The sequence below is a fragment of the Acartia tonsa genome, chromosome 8, assembly GCF_053477335.1.
Source record: "Acartia tonsa isolate MP-2025a chromosome 8, ASM5347733v1, whole genome shotgun sequence".
Lineage (NCBI taxonomy): Eukaryota > Metazoa > Arthropoda > Copepoda > Calanoida > Acartiidae > Acartia > Acartia tonsa.
Genome location: NC_137267.1, coordinates 10,686,371 through 10,705,417, shown reverse-complemented (window position 1 = coordinate 10,705,417; position 19,047 = coordinate 10,686,371). Strand labels below are relative to the sequence as shown.

Here is a 19,047-nt window from a genome sequence, read left to right as displayed (position 1 = left end):
GTGTAAACAAAGATTATCTTTTTTAAATCTACTTTTGTAATATATTTTTTTTTAGCTTATAATTACAATAATGGGTGTAGAATATAAGTGGATATTATGACAGTGGAAAAATTGTCAATTGAGGATGCTTTTACCCCTGTCCTCCATTGATCAGTTCCTAAATCCAGTAGGAGGGATGGGTGTTAGGGGAATCGTTTTTTAGCCTGCTCCTTAGTTCACTTTATTGGAATAAGACAATAAGATAAGAAAAATTGTTTATTTTTGGATAATCTTTCAGATAATCTTTGTTTTACACCAAATTGATCTTCTTAGAAAACATCTTGTGGATGTGAAAAATTATGAAAAAGAATGTGATATGTATGTAAATGTTATTTGTCTTGTATTTATCTTAAATTATTACTATACAGTTGTATGCGTTATTTAGAACTCAATTTTGAGATTTTTTTGTAATTACACTTTTTTCTTTTATATCATATTGAAAATAACAAATGTGCAATTTTTTAGATTGTAAATATTATATAGGATACCTATAACTTTCAATATTTTTTTTTTAACAATTGAAATACTATCTGAAATTGGATTACATGAATATGGATTTAATTTAAGTACCTAATTTACTTTCATGGGCTTGTTTATAACAAATTCTTACTTCTTAACTTATTTGAATATGGTGAAGCTAATATATGCATTATAAAATTTTTATTGTTATTTGTCAAGTTTCAGGTTTATACACCAATGTGTAGTTAAAAGTAAAAAATCATACAAAATTTGTGATACTGTGAATTAGTGATAGAAAAAAGTGGTTTATTTTATTTGTTAAAAATGCCTGGTGGGGGCAATGACGTCCAAGAGTGGTTCAAGTAAGTACTGCTTTTTATGACAAGACAAGTTGGTAGTTAGTAGAGTAGCATTGACAACCTATTATTACTTTCATACCTTAAATCGAACTCTCCAAAAGCTTCTTAATGTTTGAATTGTTGGAATTTGAAATGGCATAACTAATCATCTTTTTAGTAGTCAATATTTTTGTCTGAAAAATTATCATAGATGGAACATGATTTTCCAGGCTCCTATTTAAGATAGACAGCTGAATTTTTTTGTTTGACTTGTATTGCGAATGAGCATTTAGTATATATCTTTCTTGGTCTGTTTGTCTGTCGGTGATGCTACAAAAGACACACATGCACATTATATGTGTTATTCGTGATTTTCTATCTATTTTTGATCGTAAAACCCATGAACATTCACATTCTTAGTTCGTTTTTCTTATCATAATTTTCTGTACTTATGGATGTTATCACCCTTGTTAACTTATTTATTCTTAGCTCGTTGCCATTGTTCACTCGATACTGGTTTGGCGGAACAGTTTTATTCTCTCTGTTGGGAAGATTTGGTCTTCTATCTCCACACTGGCTTCTTCTATTTTGGGATGAGTTTATTCACAAGTAAGCATTTTAATTTATTACTAGCGGAAATGCCCCCCGAGGCATTTTGATGCATATGATGAGGGCGGGTTGGAGTCGAACCCGAAGTAAAAAAAATTGTTGATCTTTTTTTCAAGGGGCGATTAAACTTTTTGGACGTCCTTATTTAGAGTATATTATTTTCTATTAACATCTTTTATTCTATGAAAACATAAGAACAAAAATTGCAAATATTTTTCATCAATTTGTACTTTTTATCTAAATTGTAACAAAATGCATTTATGAAATATAATAAATCTTATTTTATGGTTCATTGACTAAAACAAAACAAAACTTTTGTATCAAGATTTGATAACTGGAAAGATAAGTTTTTAATTTTACATTTTCTTATACAACTTTGTTTTCACAACTTTTTATTGTGTACAATTGATGAAGGTAAATTAGGACAGTTAGGAATTAAGTAAGGGGACAATGGACTGTTTATTACATTAGTCCCTAAAGTTTTTAATAAAATTTTCTTGTTTGTTGGCTCCTTAACTTTGTGGACAATGAATTTTGATTGTTTGATTCATTAAGTTGAGTGTCCAAACGTTTCAACCAATAATTGTGATCTACACAAGAGGGAATATTTTGTGTATCATCATCGGGGATGTACGTCAATTAATCAGTCATTGTCTTATTTCTATAGCTACCAGACATTTAGGTATGATAAAATGAACAAGTACCAATTACTAAAAAAGTGGAAACTAAAGCTTTAAACCTAGAAAATTAAAATTTTTTAGGGGGTAACATTTTTATAACGTTTAACTTCCTTCATTTTGTAGAGGTGTGATTCAATCACCCCCTACTTTCATCACAGTGTTTTGTCTAAGACACCATTTTGAGCCTTTGGTGAAAAAAAATCTTTAATTATATCTTTATGTATTCAATTTTCCAATATTCAAATATTTTTAAGTTTAGCTTTGTCCTAAAATGCTATCTTTGTTAGTACATAACTATGTATGGGACCAAACCATTAATTTTAATGAACCATAATTCTAGAAATCTCAAACTTCTTGACATATTTTCAAAAAGCAACCACGTAAAAAAGAATTCATTTTATGTTTAGGTTAATTTCATTTTTTATCCCCCTTTATAAACAATAAAAAGAATACCTAGCTATTTATCGCATCGTACTATAGACAGCTTTCAGCGGATTTTAAAATGAAAATTATAAGGACAAAACTGGTATTTAAATGTTTGTGTAAAATTGTCTGTAATGCGATGCTATACTTAATTTTTCGGTATGGCTGAGATCCTTTTCTAATACAGCAGATATTAATCGGTTTCAAAGCCATGCTGGAATAAGATTTATCTAAATTCATAAGTGCTTTTTTAGTATAAAAATATATCTTTTTTAGATTTCACATATGGAGACCTATAACTGGGCTGTTGTACTACCCCCTCACACCTCAGACTGGTTTTCATTTCCTTATCATGTTGTATTTCCTTTACAATTACAGGTATAGTAGTCGTGATAAGTAGCGCAGCTGCTCTTTAATTTTGGCATATTTGTCCATCTTAACACTATCAGTAATTTAAGACTGCATTGCTTTCTAAACGATTTGTTAATGTTAAAGATAGCATAATTATCTAAAATCGAAATACTTGGCGACAGCGATAGTACACTTTAAAACTTTGTACTTTATAAACAAAAGACAGATTTAATAAAAGAAAAACCTTTTATAATAGAAATATTATCAGCATATTTGTTGTGGAAATATTCATAACTTTGTACTCAGCTTTGGTAACAACAATTTGAAAAAAAATGTTTTGATGGTTTTAATTTTTTATCTGTATTGAAAGTTAATTGTGGAGGTAACACAAAACTTTCTGTAAAAAAAAAAGAATAATAGGAGATTTTAATACAAAAAAGGATTTCCACTATAAGACCTAAAAGAAGCTTTCATGTAAAAGATAAACATATCGGTTCAGCGGGAAGTGAGATCTTTCGCTGCAGATATACATCCTTACTTTTATGTAAGGATTATAACTATTTATTTTACCTTAATTTTAGTTTAAGACTGGAGACAGGTATATTTGCTGGTCGTCCTGCAGACTACCTCACCATGTTGACCTTCAACTGGGTTCTGGCCGTGATTGTGGCCCTGTTCATGAACATTCCTATGCTGTTGGATCCTATGGTACTTTCTGTCCTCTACGTCTGGTGCCAGCTTAACAGGGTAAGTTCAATAGATTTATCATTATTTGGATCTTACACCAGATTGTAATGTGCCCTGATGAAGTGAAACTTGTAGCGGGCTAGAATAACGACCCTTCCTCATCACCTCCCTTTACCCAATCCCATCCCTCCTAATGGATGAACAAATTACTAATAAACGAGTTCCATGTTAGCTAAATTAACAACAATGTTTCCCTTGTCATAATATCCACGTATATTTTACAGTTATTGTTAGTTTAATTTATACTAGCGGCTTCGCCCCCAGCCTCTAGGGGCTTTGCCCAAAGAGGTTTGATCAAACTAATTTTTCGAGTTTTAGATTTTTAAAAAAAATTTTGGGGGGGGTTAGTCGACCCCACTATTTTAATTTTAGTTTAAAAAAAAAAAAAAAAAATTGTGGGGTATTTTTCATTTTTTGGAGGGGTTAGGGGTGTTCCACCTCCCAAGAAAATAGTTTTAAATCTTCCCGGGACCTATGAGAAGCTACCCTGTAAAGGAGAACCCGATCGGTTCAGCGGTTAGTGAGATCCTTCGCTACAAACAACATTTAAACATTATTTTAGTCGCTTCAGTACTAACTTATACTTACCTAGTTAGTATGAAATTGTCACCTATAGAAGTTTTGATTTTGATATTAATTGAAAATAAGTTGAGGGTAGTTTTTCGTTTGTTTGTTAAAATTACTTTAGGACAGGCTAGGTTAGGTTGTTTTGGGTACTGTGCAGCCCCGCAAGGGTTTGTCATATGGAGGGAGAAGGGATATTACCTGCTAATTTAAGAAGGAAAGACTTGAAATCATGTTTTTATTCTTTCATGACCTAATAATATAAGCAACCAAGCAGCGTTGTGGAGCCGGGAGCCAGAGCTGGAGCCGTAATTTTCGTTAAAAAAACGGCTCCGGCTACGGACTAGCTAAATAATGATTTTTCATTAAGGGGGGGGGGGGAAGTTTGTACAGTTATAGGAAATGAAAATTCGGTACCAAATTTTGCCCTGGCCGTTTGGGCTTGTTTTTATAGTTATCAACCTAATTCTTATTGTAAGCTCTCTTATATGATTGGATCTACCTGTAAAATTTTGTAAATTGAAATTTGGGATTTTCCCTCTAGGGGCTAGTAGGGCAAAAGACCCCCCGAAACACTAAAGTTTTAAGTTTTGAGCTTATTTTTAAAGATATCGAGCTGATTTTTTAAATGGAACCTTTTATTACATAGATGAATGGATTAGCCACCCCACATTTCATTTTTGCACTTTACTACTAGGGGCTTTTGGAGTAAAACAACCCCCCCAAATACAAAATTTATAAGTTTTGAGCTTACATGCCTCTAGAGGTAAGGTGCAAAAATGAAATATGGGATGGCTAATCAACTAATTTATACAATAAAAGCTTCCATTTAAAAAATCAGCTCGATATCTTTAAAAATAAGCTCATAACTTAAAATTTTAGTGTTTGGGGGGGTCTTTTGCACCACTAGCCCCTAGAAGGAAAGTCCCAAAATTCAATTTTCAAAGTTTTACAGGTAGATCCAATCATATAAGAGAGTTTACAAAAAGAATTAGGTTGATAACTATAAAAACAAGCCCAAACGGCCAGGCCAAAATTTGATACTGAATTTTCATTCCCATATAAACAACCCCTTAAATAGTGGATGTAAATATTCATTTATTTCCCTGGTATCTCATTTATATCCCTGGTATGATTTTAGAAGATTTTTAATTTTTTTTGGAAGATTTTATAATTTTTATTAATTACTAAAAGAAATATAAAGTCTAGTCGGCCCACAATGCTGAATTTTCACCAAGTGAAAGTCTTGTGTCATTATCTCTTATGAGAAAAAAGTTATTAATTAATCAAAATTTCAAATTGTGATTTTTTGATGGATTTCTTTGATGAAATGACACGCCGGTCAATTTTTAGGCCATTTTTTGCGATTTTCTGTTCGCCACGCCCAAACAGTTTGAGATAATCTCACGGGACCTTTTGCCCATCCTTAGTCTGGTTATTTGTGAGGTCTAAGAAAAAAAAATCCCGGATTTGATGAAGCATGACGTCGACGCGCGCCATCAAAAATCGCTGGTCGGCTCATTTTGCCCCCTCAAACCCTCACCTTGTGCCATTTTTCTGTGTAAAGATTATTATTATAATCTTTTGCGTAAGTCTGTTTTTTTTTCCTAGACCTCACAAATAACCAGACTTAGGTTGGGCAAAAGGTCCCGTGATATTATCTCAAACCGTTTGGGCGTGGCGGGCCAAAAACCGCAAAAAATGGCCTAAAAATTGACCGGCGTGTCATTTCATCTAAGAAATCCATCAAAAAATCACAATTTGAAATTTTGATTAATTAATAACTTTTTTCTCATAAGAGATAATGACACAAGACTTTCACTTGGTGAAAATTCAGCATTGTGGGCCGACTAGACTTTATATTTGGTGACCCTGGGGTGACGGGTTCAGTGCCCCCCACACCCACAAAGTGGGCATACTTTTGAAAATCACATTTTTTCAGTTTTTCCCCTTAAAGTAGGGGAAGGAGTCGTTTTAGAGACTTCAAGCATCTCTGTGATGTTGAACAACTTTTTGAGGCGGACATTTCTTTACTTATGTTTGATTCGCCTCCGGCTGACCGTTTAGCCGTTATTCGCCGCCGAAGGCATGATTTTTGGCGATTTTTGCCGTTTCTGAGATTTTAATGGACATTTAGGAGGGGAAAGAGTTGTCCAATCAAGTTGATGATGAAGTACATTTTTGTAGGCAATTACATTGGCTAAATTTCATGTGAAGTAAAATTTTTTGTACCTTCAACCGGTTTTGCTCCAGCGGAATCGATTTACAGATACCCCCTAAAACCCGGAAAAAACCGGTTTTTTATAAAAATCACGGCCGGTTTTGGCCGGATCAGGCTCAAATTTTGCATGGAGTCATCCTTTGGTATTCCCCACAGTTGATACTTGATCTGGCAAGATCCCAGAAAAGTGTGGTATACCTACCCCACCCCCCCCCTTATAAATTGGTAACTCTGTTTTGTTATGTGCAAATGCCCCATTTAAGTTTTTCAAGTCCATTCATATCAAAAATTGAACTTTTAAAACCTTCAAAAGTCAAAAATAGACGTGGGAAAAAAATATGTCGAGTTTTTCTTGATTTTAGGTCGGAGCCGAAGCCGCACCAAAATCATACGGCTCCGCAACGCTGCAACCAAGAATAATAAAGAAAAAAAAATCCTCTCAGAAGTCTCAAATATTTTCTAATCAAATAAAATATATTGGATTCTTTTTTGAGTGTAAAAATAACAAAATACTCATTCATCAAAAAAATCATATTCTTAATAATTTTAATATTTGTGATTTATTTGTTATTAATACGCATCAAGTTTCTTATTTTAATATAAGAACAGTTATTTTTAGTCTACACGAAGACGTCATAGATTAAATATCAACGTTATTAGAGTATAAATTTTGATATTTATTTATGAAAATGAGATACTTTCCTATGGAGTTCATATTTTGATATAAATGTTTTCTTGCTTTTTAATCCCCCCGAAAAAAAGAAGAAATAATCTTTTATAGGTATATGACTTGCGTAATTGACAAATCAGCTTGGAATTTTTTAATTTGTATTTTTGGACCATAAGAAAAGTTTGATTTATATTTATCTGTCTTTTCTCATATATTGCATATTAGTAATGGTAAATGGATTTATTATTACTTTGATCTTATTCTTATTTCAGATTTGCATGTTTTCTAATAAAGTGAAACTTGCAGCGGACTAAGATTATGACCCCCCCCCCCCTTTATCCCATCCCCTCTCCTTCTACTGGATGAACGAACTGACCAATAAGGGAGTTCAATGTTTCCACTGATATTATATCCATCTATATTTTACGTCCATTAACATAGTTTGACTGAGTTCTAGCTAAACTTTTCCGTTCCTGTCCTTAAACACTCACACTGTACCCCCATATTATTGGTACTAGTGAAACCCTTGCCATAAGTTTTCTGTTTAGCTGACTTAGCAAGTTTTTATACAAATAAATTATGATTTATATAAGCGTGTACTTGTGTAATAAATATCCCCCAGGGACAAAGGGATATGTAATAAAATAATCCTTATTGTAGAGATCACGTGATTTATATTTTGAGATAACTGATAAGATTTCTCATTGCTGCTATGATAAGATTAGAATGAATGTCTTGTTCTATAATCAGACACAAATAATTACCATGTGCAGTAAGGATTTCTGGACCATAGGGTGTATCGCAGGTTAGGTTGTCTGTTGAGTGTTACTCTACCTTGTATCCTGGGTTTTCGGGCAGAAAGGGAGATAATTGTATAAGGTAATTTACATATGTCTATGCCCTAATAAAGGTGCCATTTTTTCCATTAAAGATAGAGATATCCATACAATGTGGATGTTCATTCAGAATTCCCTTTTCCATGGAAAGAGGCATTCATTTATTCTCTGGGGTGTATTCAATACAATGCAATAATATTTCTTGGCAGTTTCCCATTTAATCCAAGTGGCTGAAATTATGTTTAACCCTTTAAGAAATTTAAAAAAGGGCTATTAAGACTTGTACATTAAAGTAAAAGAATAGAGAGGGCATAGGCTATATGTAACTACCAACTGGGTTGGGACTCTGTGCCGACTTTCCATTGTTTCTTTGAATATCAGCCAATATAAACACAGCCAAGTCGCTATAAAAGAGCAGAAAGCAATTAGCTAGCAGACGAAAAAGGTCCCCACCACTTGGGCCAGATTATTATCTGGGTTATACACTAAGAGATATAAGTTTTCCGGAATTTTAATGTAGGGAGGAGATTTGAAATCTGCATCAAATTTTAAGGATTTTTTATAAAATTCGTTTTTTGTATAATTCTTTATCTAAAAGCGGAAATACATATTAAGTTAATTAATTTTGACCAATAGGATAGGTGGATTTTAAACTACCTGCGCTCTAATTGGTTGAATGATGTACGACATCCAATCAGAGCGCTGATTTTTTAAATCCACCAATCACGGATGCCAAAATTAATTAACTTAATTTGTATTTCCGCTTTTAGATAAAGAATTATACAAAAAACGAATTTTATAAAAAATCCTTAAAATTTGATGCAGATTTCAAATCTCCTCCCTAAAATTCCGGAAAACTTATATCTCTTATTATACACAGTGCGATCTTTTGCCAAAAAACGGGACAAAAGTAAACTTCAATAAATAAGCTAGTATTTGAAGAAATGATGTAATTTATTTTGCTTTAACTCGGAAATAACTTAAATTTTGCCTATGTTAACTTCTAATGTGCATTTGGTAAGTACGTCTTGCTGTTTTGGAGGAGCGAAGCTACCCTATTTTTAAAAAATCTATAAAACTTCATAACTTTAGTTAGGATAGGAATATTTTAACAAAATCAACGTCTATGTAAATATTTCTTCAATGCAAACAATGTTTGTGAACAAGAATATAGTGTCAGGTGCACCCAGTTCGAGTCCCGGCATTTTTAGGTAGGTCCAGTATAAGTAAAATAGGACACTTATAAGGCATGTTTTCAAATATTTTTTTTTACAGATATAAACAACAATAACATAATTTTCAAAACACTTTTGATTTTGTGTTAATACCTTTATTCTAAGTCTAGCTATCTTCATTTAAAGTTTGTATAAGAATATAACATAATTACTTAAATTATATTCTCTCTCAAACGTATATTTCTCTCTCTCTCTCTGATGCGTATATAATGTTTTTGCAATATTATAATTAATCCCCAAATTTGAATTTCTGCTGGACCAAAACCAGTTAGAACTACAATTTTTTTAGAACACATGAAATTTAGCAAATTAAATTGCTAAAATAAAAGTATTTATAAGTCATCTTTATTTAACGACTCCTTTATCCCTAAAATGTCCATTAAAACCGCGAGAACGGCAAAAATCGTTAAAAATCACGCCAACGGCGGCAAATAACGGCGAAACGGTTCGCCAGAGGCAAATGATGCATAAGTCAAGAAAGATCCGCCTTAAAAAGTTTGAAAATATTGCCGAGATGACTTTGGGCTCTAAAATGACTCCTTTCCCCTCTAACGATAGAAAAATTTGAAATTAACAAGAACGAAATTGTTCAAACCATGCAATGTAAAATGCTCAATTACTAAAAAACGGCCGGGAGGCCCCAGGTTGTGAAAACTGTTTTATACACAAATGTTGCATATTAATATTATTATTGCAAAACCCGGGGCCTCCTGGCCGTTTTTGGGTAAAATAGAGAAAACTGATTTTTTGGGGTTAAAAATCTTAATATTTTTGGTGAAATTTTCTCACAAAATGTCAATTTACACCACCAAAAAATATTTTTTTAATTAGACATTGGTACAGGTATCTGAAAAGTACCTCAATCAAAAATTATTTTCATAAGCTGAACATAAATGTATTCTTTGTTGCTTTGAAAAAATTGTGTAAAAAAATCTGGAAAATCATCAAAACTGAAAAGATATTTTTCACTACCCTTTTAAAAATGGCATAAATCCGCCAAAAATTATTATTTTTTCAAAAATTTCTTTTCTTGCTGTCTACTTACACCCATTATTAGGTCCTAGGATAGATAAAAGTCGATTTTAAATTTTTTGGATGTCTCGGTTTTTTTCAAAAGATCGCACTGTGTTATACATCTATAATTACTTGTACACTGTGAATGAAGAAAAGTTCCTATGCAGCATACCATGAAAACGAATTACAGTTAATAATTTTAATGCTTTTGAATAAAAAGTATATTGGAGGGCGGGGAATTGCCAATGTAAGAAACCTTTCTTGAGAGTCTTTAACAATGTATTAAAACTCTATATTTATGAATAAAGATTAATCTTTACAATTTCTTAACGTCTTTTCATTTTAACCTATTGTTAATTCAAACAATGCTCTTTGCAAATATTAAATATTTGAAAAGCTCAATTCAGACCAATAGTTTCAAAACTTGTTAATCTCTTAAGAATCAGACAAATGTAGAAATATGTTCATCAATTCAATACAATTTATTAAAATAGCTAGGGATCTAAAGGGATAAGACAATAGCCGATAAATCGATGTACATCCCCAATGAAAACACATAAAAATACCCCTTCTTTAGATTACAATTAGTAGTTGAAACGATTTGACACTAAACTAACTGAACCAATCAATTAAAATTAATTAAAGGTCCCCAAAGTTGTTTAGCCAACTAATAAGGAAATATTATTTTTAAACTTTGGGGAATAGTGTAATAAACAGCACAATGTCCCTTTTCTCCCTTGTTTAAATGATAGTTAAGCCTGTTTTGCTACACAAGTTTGACCATTCTTTTTTTGTATTTTCGGGTATAGTCCCTTTCGTGGCAACGCTCCTTAAGGGGCGTTTCTTCGTTTTTTTCACATTAGCCTTTCTCCTATTTCTAGCCCCTGCGGGGGGGGGGGGAGCTCTAATCCTGAGGGGCAATTACCTAACCTGACCTATCAAAAGCCATTTTAAAAATACTACGAATCGTCCCTTAAGGGCGTTGCCAAGAAAGGGACTATTCCCGTATTTTCTATTATTCCCTTTCATCTAGGGGCGCTTTTTTGGATGGGGTAGGGAAGGAAAGACAAATAACCTGAAACCATCCCGGGAAGCTTTCCTAAAATGAAAAAAAAACTAAATCAGTTCAGGAGTTATAGAAATCTTAAGCTAAACACAAAAACACCTTCTACTTAATATTATAAAATTATACATTAGAAATAGTAACCTGTCTTATAGAGAGGTTTCCTTACATAATAAATATATTGATGTAACTCTTTTTTTTCGAAGATTTTTTGTACACATTATTCTTTATTATCCAACCACTTACATAAAAATTTGGGTAGATAGTCTGAAAATGGCCACAAATGCAAATAAATGCATTTGATACAATTAGTACAGACGTTGATCTCTGTTCATATATTAACTTTTCCTGGTAGATGGTAAAACTTTGATGAAATACTAAATTAACTTTAATTCTCGTACGATAAATAGAAATGCAAAGGGGTAGTTTCACGAAATGCATTTAAACTTAATTTAGTAAACCGCATATTTTTTCCTGGTAATTGGTTAACTACATTTATAGGGCTTATATTTGAAAGAATTTCAATTTTCTACCACGTAGTTTTTGAAATATCAAGACTTGAAATTCGTCTTTTTAAATTGCATATATCACAAAAAACGATTTTCAAGTCTTGATATTTTAAAAACTACGTGGTAGAAATTGAAATTCTTTCAAATATATGCCATATAGATATAGTTTAACCCATTAACTAGCAAAAAAATATGCGGTTCACTAAATTAAGTTCAAATGCATTTCGTGAAACTACCCCTTTGGAGTTAATATGTAATAGATAAGTTCTTGGGATTTAATTAGAAAGTAAGGTATACAGATTCCTATTTAAAGAATTCAAATAAAAACCAAAAAGGTATCATTGTTGATAGTTTTAGTGCTGATTTTGGTAACGTGTTATCAGAAGAGTAAGTTGCTTTAAAAGAAACCAAAAAAATATTAATTTTGGTTAAATTAATTTAAAATTCAAATGCATTTCTTTTAAATTCCCCTTCGTACCTACCGAACTTTCATCAATAAGATAATTTTTCTTAATTTGCTGAATTTACAAATCTTCTCTTCATTTTATTTTAACTAAATGTTGTTTTTTTCTCTGTTAATCTCTTTTTTTTGTAAGTGTCCCTCTTAACACCCTTAACCACCCTTTTATAAAAGTTACAGGATCTCTGTCTGTCTGCACCGAAGGATCTCGCTAACCACTGAACCGATATGGTTCTTTTTTACAGTGTAACTTCTTATAGGTCCTGAGAAGGTTTATAACTGTTTTGGATCGGCACCACCACCCTATCAAAAGAAATCACCAAAACATCTTTTAAAATTTTCCGCTATGCAGGGCTACTGTATTCTTACTCGACTTCCATTCCTACAAGAGTGCTAAACTTTTTCTCTTTAAAACAACAATTGGAAGTTGGGGGGAGGGGAAGTTGACCCCCCCTTTCAATTACTTCAAGGGCTCCAAGAGGCCTTTAGGAGCGTAGCCTCTAGTTTTTAAAAGGAGTTTTTACTGAAGAAAGATCTCAAATATTGTGAAAAATAAGAATTATTTACGTGGGTGTTATGAGCTTATCTATTGCAGTGAAGATAATTTTGCCAATTATTTTTTGTATTCTCTTACCATATATTTTATGACCCCCACACACATCTTTATCTTAGATTAATTAAGAATTTTTTTTATGAAATCAGATACATGATGAATATATATTCATCCAACTTTTGTTTTTCAAAGCGATGCTTTTGTATGATTAGGTTTGGTTCTTGTATGTAACGGATATCTCTTATCGTTAAGACATGCCAATTATGACAACAGTTTTGTTTGTATTCTATTATTGTAATTATTGTATTTATCTAATTTTTTGAACAATCATTTATAGGACAACAAGGTATAATATGTTATTGATGTTGTCATCCTTGTTTTTCATTCAAAAAGATGATTTATACTTTTGACACCCACATTATTAATAACAGGAACAGCAGTTAAAATCATAATGTGCGTGACAATTAGGTTTTTGCTTGCCCCCTAGTCGTTAAGAATTCAAAGAAGTTTCCCGAAAAGAAATCTTTTTGCTACTAATAGATAGGTATTAATTAACACATAATCTTTTAGGATACAATTGTGAGCTTTTGGTTTGGAACCCAGTTTAAAGCCATGTACCTACCCTGGGTTCTGTTTGCCTTCAACATGATTATCAAAGGTTTGTTTTGATTTTATTACGAGTTAAAAAAGAACAAGAACAAATGCGTCTTATACTAGCAAAGCATAAAAGATAACTTTAGAACCCACACTTGTCGTATTTTTACAATATTGATCATGCTGGAATGGACATTTCAAATATTCTCTCAATATTTGTTCAAATAGCAAAATTTGGACACGAAGAGTTTATAAGTTTTGCTATGTGTTCATTGTTCATTATATTGACAGAATAATTTGGAAATCTATTCCCGAATGTGCAATATTATTCATAATTTTGTCGTTTTTTAAACAGCAAATTGTGATATTTTATATGTCAACTAGGTATAACATCTTTATTTTGTTGAATATTTAGGTAAAAATTTATTTTTTGTTTTATTTAGGCGGCGGAGTTTTAGACCTTGTAGGAATCCTAATTGGCCATATGTACTTCTTTCTTATGTTTAAGGTATAGAAAATCAAAATTATTTTATCCATTTATCGTCATTTTTATAAAAAGTCCATTAATTTTAATTTTTATAAATAAATAGCTTAAAACCATTACAGGACCAATAGGTATATACCCTGAAGAGTAGAATCCGATCGGTTCAGTGGTTACCGAGATCTTAAGGGACGGACGAACGGACAGACAGACAGACGGACAGACAGACATCATTCTACTTTGTATTATAGATATTTCTAGTTAGAATACGTTTGTGGAGTTTTGTTGCATAAATCTGACAGCATCAAAGGGAGAAATAAATGGGTCTACAGGGTGCTGACAGCCTTGACTAATTTATTATCCAATAGTTTTGGTTTCTTTTACATGTTGGGGTTAATTAATGAAAAAATTGATTTTTCTAAATTGGGTCTTTCATTTCAATATTTAATTCACTTTTTATCTTGGATGTTTAATTTTTTTTCTTCTGAAATTGGTATTCTGTAAAACCAACTTTTATGTTTTATTATTTTTACCAACATTGATGTCACATTTTGAAAATTTTATTTTGATTTTTCGCTCTTGGCTTCTGATTACATATCGAAAGGGACTTCTCACCTCCCCTTTCCCCATATACACAACAAGAAACGTAGACTCAGTGTTTTTGGAAGAAAAAGTAAATGAACCTATACGTATATTTTGTCTAGTAAAAAATTTTTTTTAGCTTTCATTGCTTTACCCTTGTCGAGATCTTTATTGATGCTTGACTTCTACAACTACCTAAGTATACAATAGTCCCTTTATGCCCACTTCACATACATGTATGTATTGTATGTATACTAGGGTGGGTCGATTTTGGACATTTTTTTTCTGAGGCCAAAGCGGGGATCTGCAAATGATTTGTATGAGTATAATACACCTCTGGATGATTTAAAATTTATCCTAAGTCTTAAAACCGCTGACGACCAGACATTTAATTGTATAGCTATTTGTAAATGGGAGTCAAAAATTTATTGAATCAGAATTATGGCTTCATGGTGCTCCCAGGAAATGCATTGAGGAGTAGAATCAGGAACTTTTGTTTTTAATAAGTTTAATTATGTATGTGGCCATAACTCTATAAAAAATGCTTACGAAAAAGACCTTTTTCGACCTAGTTACTTAATGGTTTCTTTACAAGCTCAAGGGACTAAATTCGTAAGAAAATAATCATAGAATAGCGCGTGTTTATATGTTTTGACATTAGATCAATGGAGACATTTTTTGATCTATTGGAAATTTACATAGATTCAAATATACTATACTTTTTTCAGTACCCACAAGATTTCGGAGGACCCACCCTGATTTCCACCCCAAGCATTTTCTACAACTGGTTCCCCAATTCCAGGGGCGGAGTGTCGGGATTTGGACAGGCACCCGCCAGTACCGCTAGGCCCGGCGGGGATAATGGCGGTGCCGGCGGCGGCGGAGGATTCGGTGGATTTGGAGGTGGCGGTGGTTGGGGTAGAGGACATAGGCTAAATGATTAGATATTTATGAAATTATTTTTCTTTTTATTTAATTGGGGGGAATATTTTCTTGTTCTATGATTAAAAATCCACAAAAAGAAAAATGTGTTTTAAATAGTTTCTTGTATTGAAGTAGAGCTTTTCTGCTGCTAGCTTAAAAAATTAAACAGACTGCACTGAGCAAAAATGTATTGTAAAAAATTTTCTATTTATTTTTGTGTTTTATTTAAAGCATTTTAATGATTATTTTGATAAATATTTGTGATAAATGTTAATGTTTGAATTTAGATGTTGTTTTTTAATAAGTATTTATAATGAAATTTTTAGTTGTTTTTATTTTTTTTGTATATTTGGTTTTTTACAATGTTGCACCTCAACAAGGAATTGATTATCCAAAGTAGCGAAACAGTTTTAGGCATTTTTTTGCCAAAATTCAATATTTTTACCTTAAAATACAGAACTCTACAATTGACTGTAGTAACTTCTTTTGCCAATAAACAAATAGCATGTTAAGAAAGTGTTGATCATATGTGGCAAAAGATAGGTATCGAACTTATTTCACATCAAACCCTTTGATAGAATAAAAATTGTCTTGATGTTGTATTTGTGTCCTAACATTAAATTATCCTTTAGTGATTAGGTAAATAATAGTTTTTCCTTTTAATTTCAAAAAAATTGGTTCCCCCTTGCCCCCACCTAACTAAAATATGAAACCTGGCCTCGGCACTTTTTTTAGGTTAGGTTATGTTAGGTTATAGGCTAGAGGTCCGAGCGCCCGCGGAGGATAATGCCTTTAAATGTTATCTATATTTTTTAAGAAAGAATTAGTTCTAACGAGAATTATTCGGTTATTATATGGTTTTATATGTAATGTTTAAGTACACACTTAGACACACACACACACACATACACATCCACAAGTATACACACACACATACACAAGTATATACACACACACATACACAAGTACACACACACATACACATTTGAGCAATATTATATATATATATAAAATGAAATTTATTTGAACCCAATCTTTTGTTGCGAGTACAAAGGACCGGGTAATGTAAGTTCCTAATTAGTTTATTATGTATTTTCAGTAATAGAGATTCTTAGATAGGTTATCTACATATTTTCGTTGCAACTATCCATCTTACAAGAACCATTGAATTGGTGCCACTTTTAATTAACCCTAGTTTCATTTACTTCCCTTTCTGTCTTAATTTCATTATAAAATTCTTCCCTTCCCTACGACGTATCACGCTAAACTTTCGGTAACATTATGACATTTTCTTAAAGAATTTGTAAGAAACGGGAATAGTTATTTCTAGCATCGTATTATAAACGGCAGATTGTACATTTTTTTATTCGTAGAAAGCTGGATAAAATACGATGCTAGACATAGTTTTTTCGTATGGATGAGAACCGGTTTCTATTCACCGGATTCGAATGAATACGAGAAAATAGTATCCATCAATGTATCCTACTCTAGCTTTATCTACTATGTTTATTAATTTATTTATTATGTCACCTTCCTTAATGCTACCGTTCTATGTATATGAGCTCTATTCCATTAAAATACAAGGTTATGACGAAGTCTGTAGGGCTAGGATCAGGTTATATTCTACTTACATCCCTCACATAGTTTAATATTTAACATATAATAATATTTGACAGACCAGTTAAAAACAACTCAAAATATGTGACTTTCTGTCAAAAGTGTATTTTAAAGTTTCATGTTGATAACTGAATAAAATGTATACAGCGATAATATGTAGTTTTTGGCGATCAAAAATTAAATTTTGAGTTATAATCTTATTGAGCTTCCTGATACCTCCTATTTATAGGAAACCATACTGTAACAATGTAAAGGGGGGGGGGGCGAAAGTGACACTTTTTGAAACCAAAACTTAAAGGCAACAAAGGAACTCAACTAAATAAGAGTTACAGGTCTGAGATTTTGCATGGCAGTTGCTTTATAGGGGTACAATATGGAACTGTGAAGAAACGGCGGCGCAACCGCCGAAAACCGCCGTTTCCCGCCGAATTTTTTTTTGCCTTTTCTCGGCGGTTTTCGGCGGTTGCGCCGCCGTTTCTTCACAGTTCCATATTGTACCCCTTTAAAGGAACTGCCATGCAAAATGTCAGACCTGTAACTCTTTTTTTTAGTTGAGTTCCTTTGACTTTTAGTTTTGGTTTCAAAAAGTGTCACTTTCGCCCCCCCCCCTTGTTAGCTTTCTATGATGTTTCTAAATGTAAAAAACACCAGGTTTTACGGTATTTCTGAAATGGTCATTTTTTCCATTGTCTTATCCCTTTTTTTCTGAAAATGTAGAATTATAAATAAAGTAAATAGATGAATTTAAACTAATAATATTCAATCTTTTTGTTGACGCAAATATATATTAGATTTCAATTATCATATATTTATCCTTAATTTGATGTAAGTTTAGTCTTAAAATAACATTATATTTTTGATGATTTTTATTAACAAACGAACATAGTTTTTGAAAATATTCTATCAAACACTATTATAAAGTCTAACAAGCATTAATTTCATCATTTTAATATATATTAATAAAATGATAATAAGATATTCATTTTTACATAATTTTGAGAAAACACCTTTAAAAAAGTGACTTGTGATTAATTTTTTCGTCTGGTTTTGTTTTTGAATACCTCGCTTTGTTATAGCTGTGAAATGTACTTCACCTGACTCTCGTCCTTGTATTTCCGTGTCAGTTCATTTCCGTTCTAAATTTTCATATGAAAGGAAATATTACCACTGAATTTGAATACCTTCTCTCTTAGGGTGGAAGGTATGTATCCACAAAATGAAAATTTGGCAATTTTTGTATAATATATGTTTGACACTATATTTACTTTAATATCCCAATCAAATTTCAAAGACTATAAAAACTAGGTAATTTTAAACTTTATTTTTGACATTTTAATTCTGAAACGAAAAAATCAGGACAAAGACTATTGAATAAATCTTCTTTCCACCCTTTAAACATGTATCATCCACTTAAGAATCTATAGCATAACTTTGATGTTGCACCAGATTTTCATGTATTCTAATAAAGTTATGCTCGCAGCTGGCTTAAAGAACGATACCCCCAACCCTCCCTCTTGAGTCTTTACCATCACTCTTCTAACACCAAAGACTTCAATTATGCAAACTCTTATTTAGAAAGGGACAAATACCTTATTTTCTGCAAAGTATATCTTTCATTCACACTCACAAGTTGTCTAAATTTATTTAAATATATTTTTGTACAAAAATTCATAGAATGCTTACATATGAGTCAACTTTATGGATTTTTTCTACGAACTTGAAATAGAAATAAATAAAAAAAGGATTTTTGTTGCCTGTTAAAAATATATTTTATTTAAATAAAACAAAGTTTTAAAAAAAGACTTGATGTGTGTTTTTAGTTAGTTATTGGTTGATCAATATTTCTTTTTCAAGACCATGACTCATTTTAATATTTTTAATTAGATATCCTTTTTCATCATTTGTTGTACCTACAAAGATAAACTAATATATAAACATTATACTATTCACGTGAGGTAGATATAGAAACTTGTTATGGTTAGGTAATGGAATTTGGAATAATGAACAAAATATTTTCATTTTTAGCATAGTATTTAGAAAATATTAAAGTATTTTTATTTTATATTAATTGGGTTAAG

At 31.8% G+C, this 19,047-nt stretch overlaps 1 protein-coding gene across 1 annotated transcript; it reads left to right on the top strand.

The window, feature by feature from the left end:
• The first annotated feature begins 717 nt into the window (after nucleotides 1-717).
• On the top strand, nucleotides 718-15,671 carry Der-1 (derlin 1). Its single transcript, XM_080169036.1, has 7 exons — nucleotides 718-860; nucleotides 1,326-1,445; nucleotides 2,825-2,926; nucleotides 3,481-3,646; nucleotides 13,342-13,429; nucleotides 13,809-13,873; nucleotides 15,157-15,671. The coding sequence occupies exons 1-7, from the start codon at nucleotides 823-825 to the stop codon at nucleotides 15,370-15,372; spliced, it is 795 nt and encodes a 264-aa protein (XP_080025162.1). The 5' UTR covers nucleotides 718-822; the 3' UTR covers nucleotides 15,373-15,671.
• The last annotated feature ends 3,376 nt before the right edge of the window (nucleotides 15,672-19,047 follow it).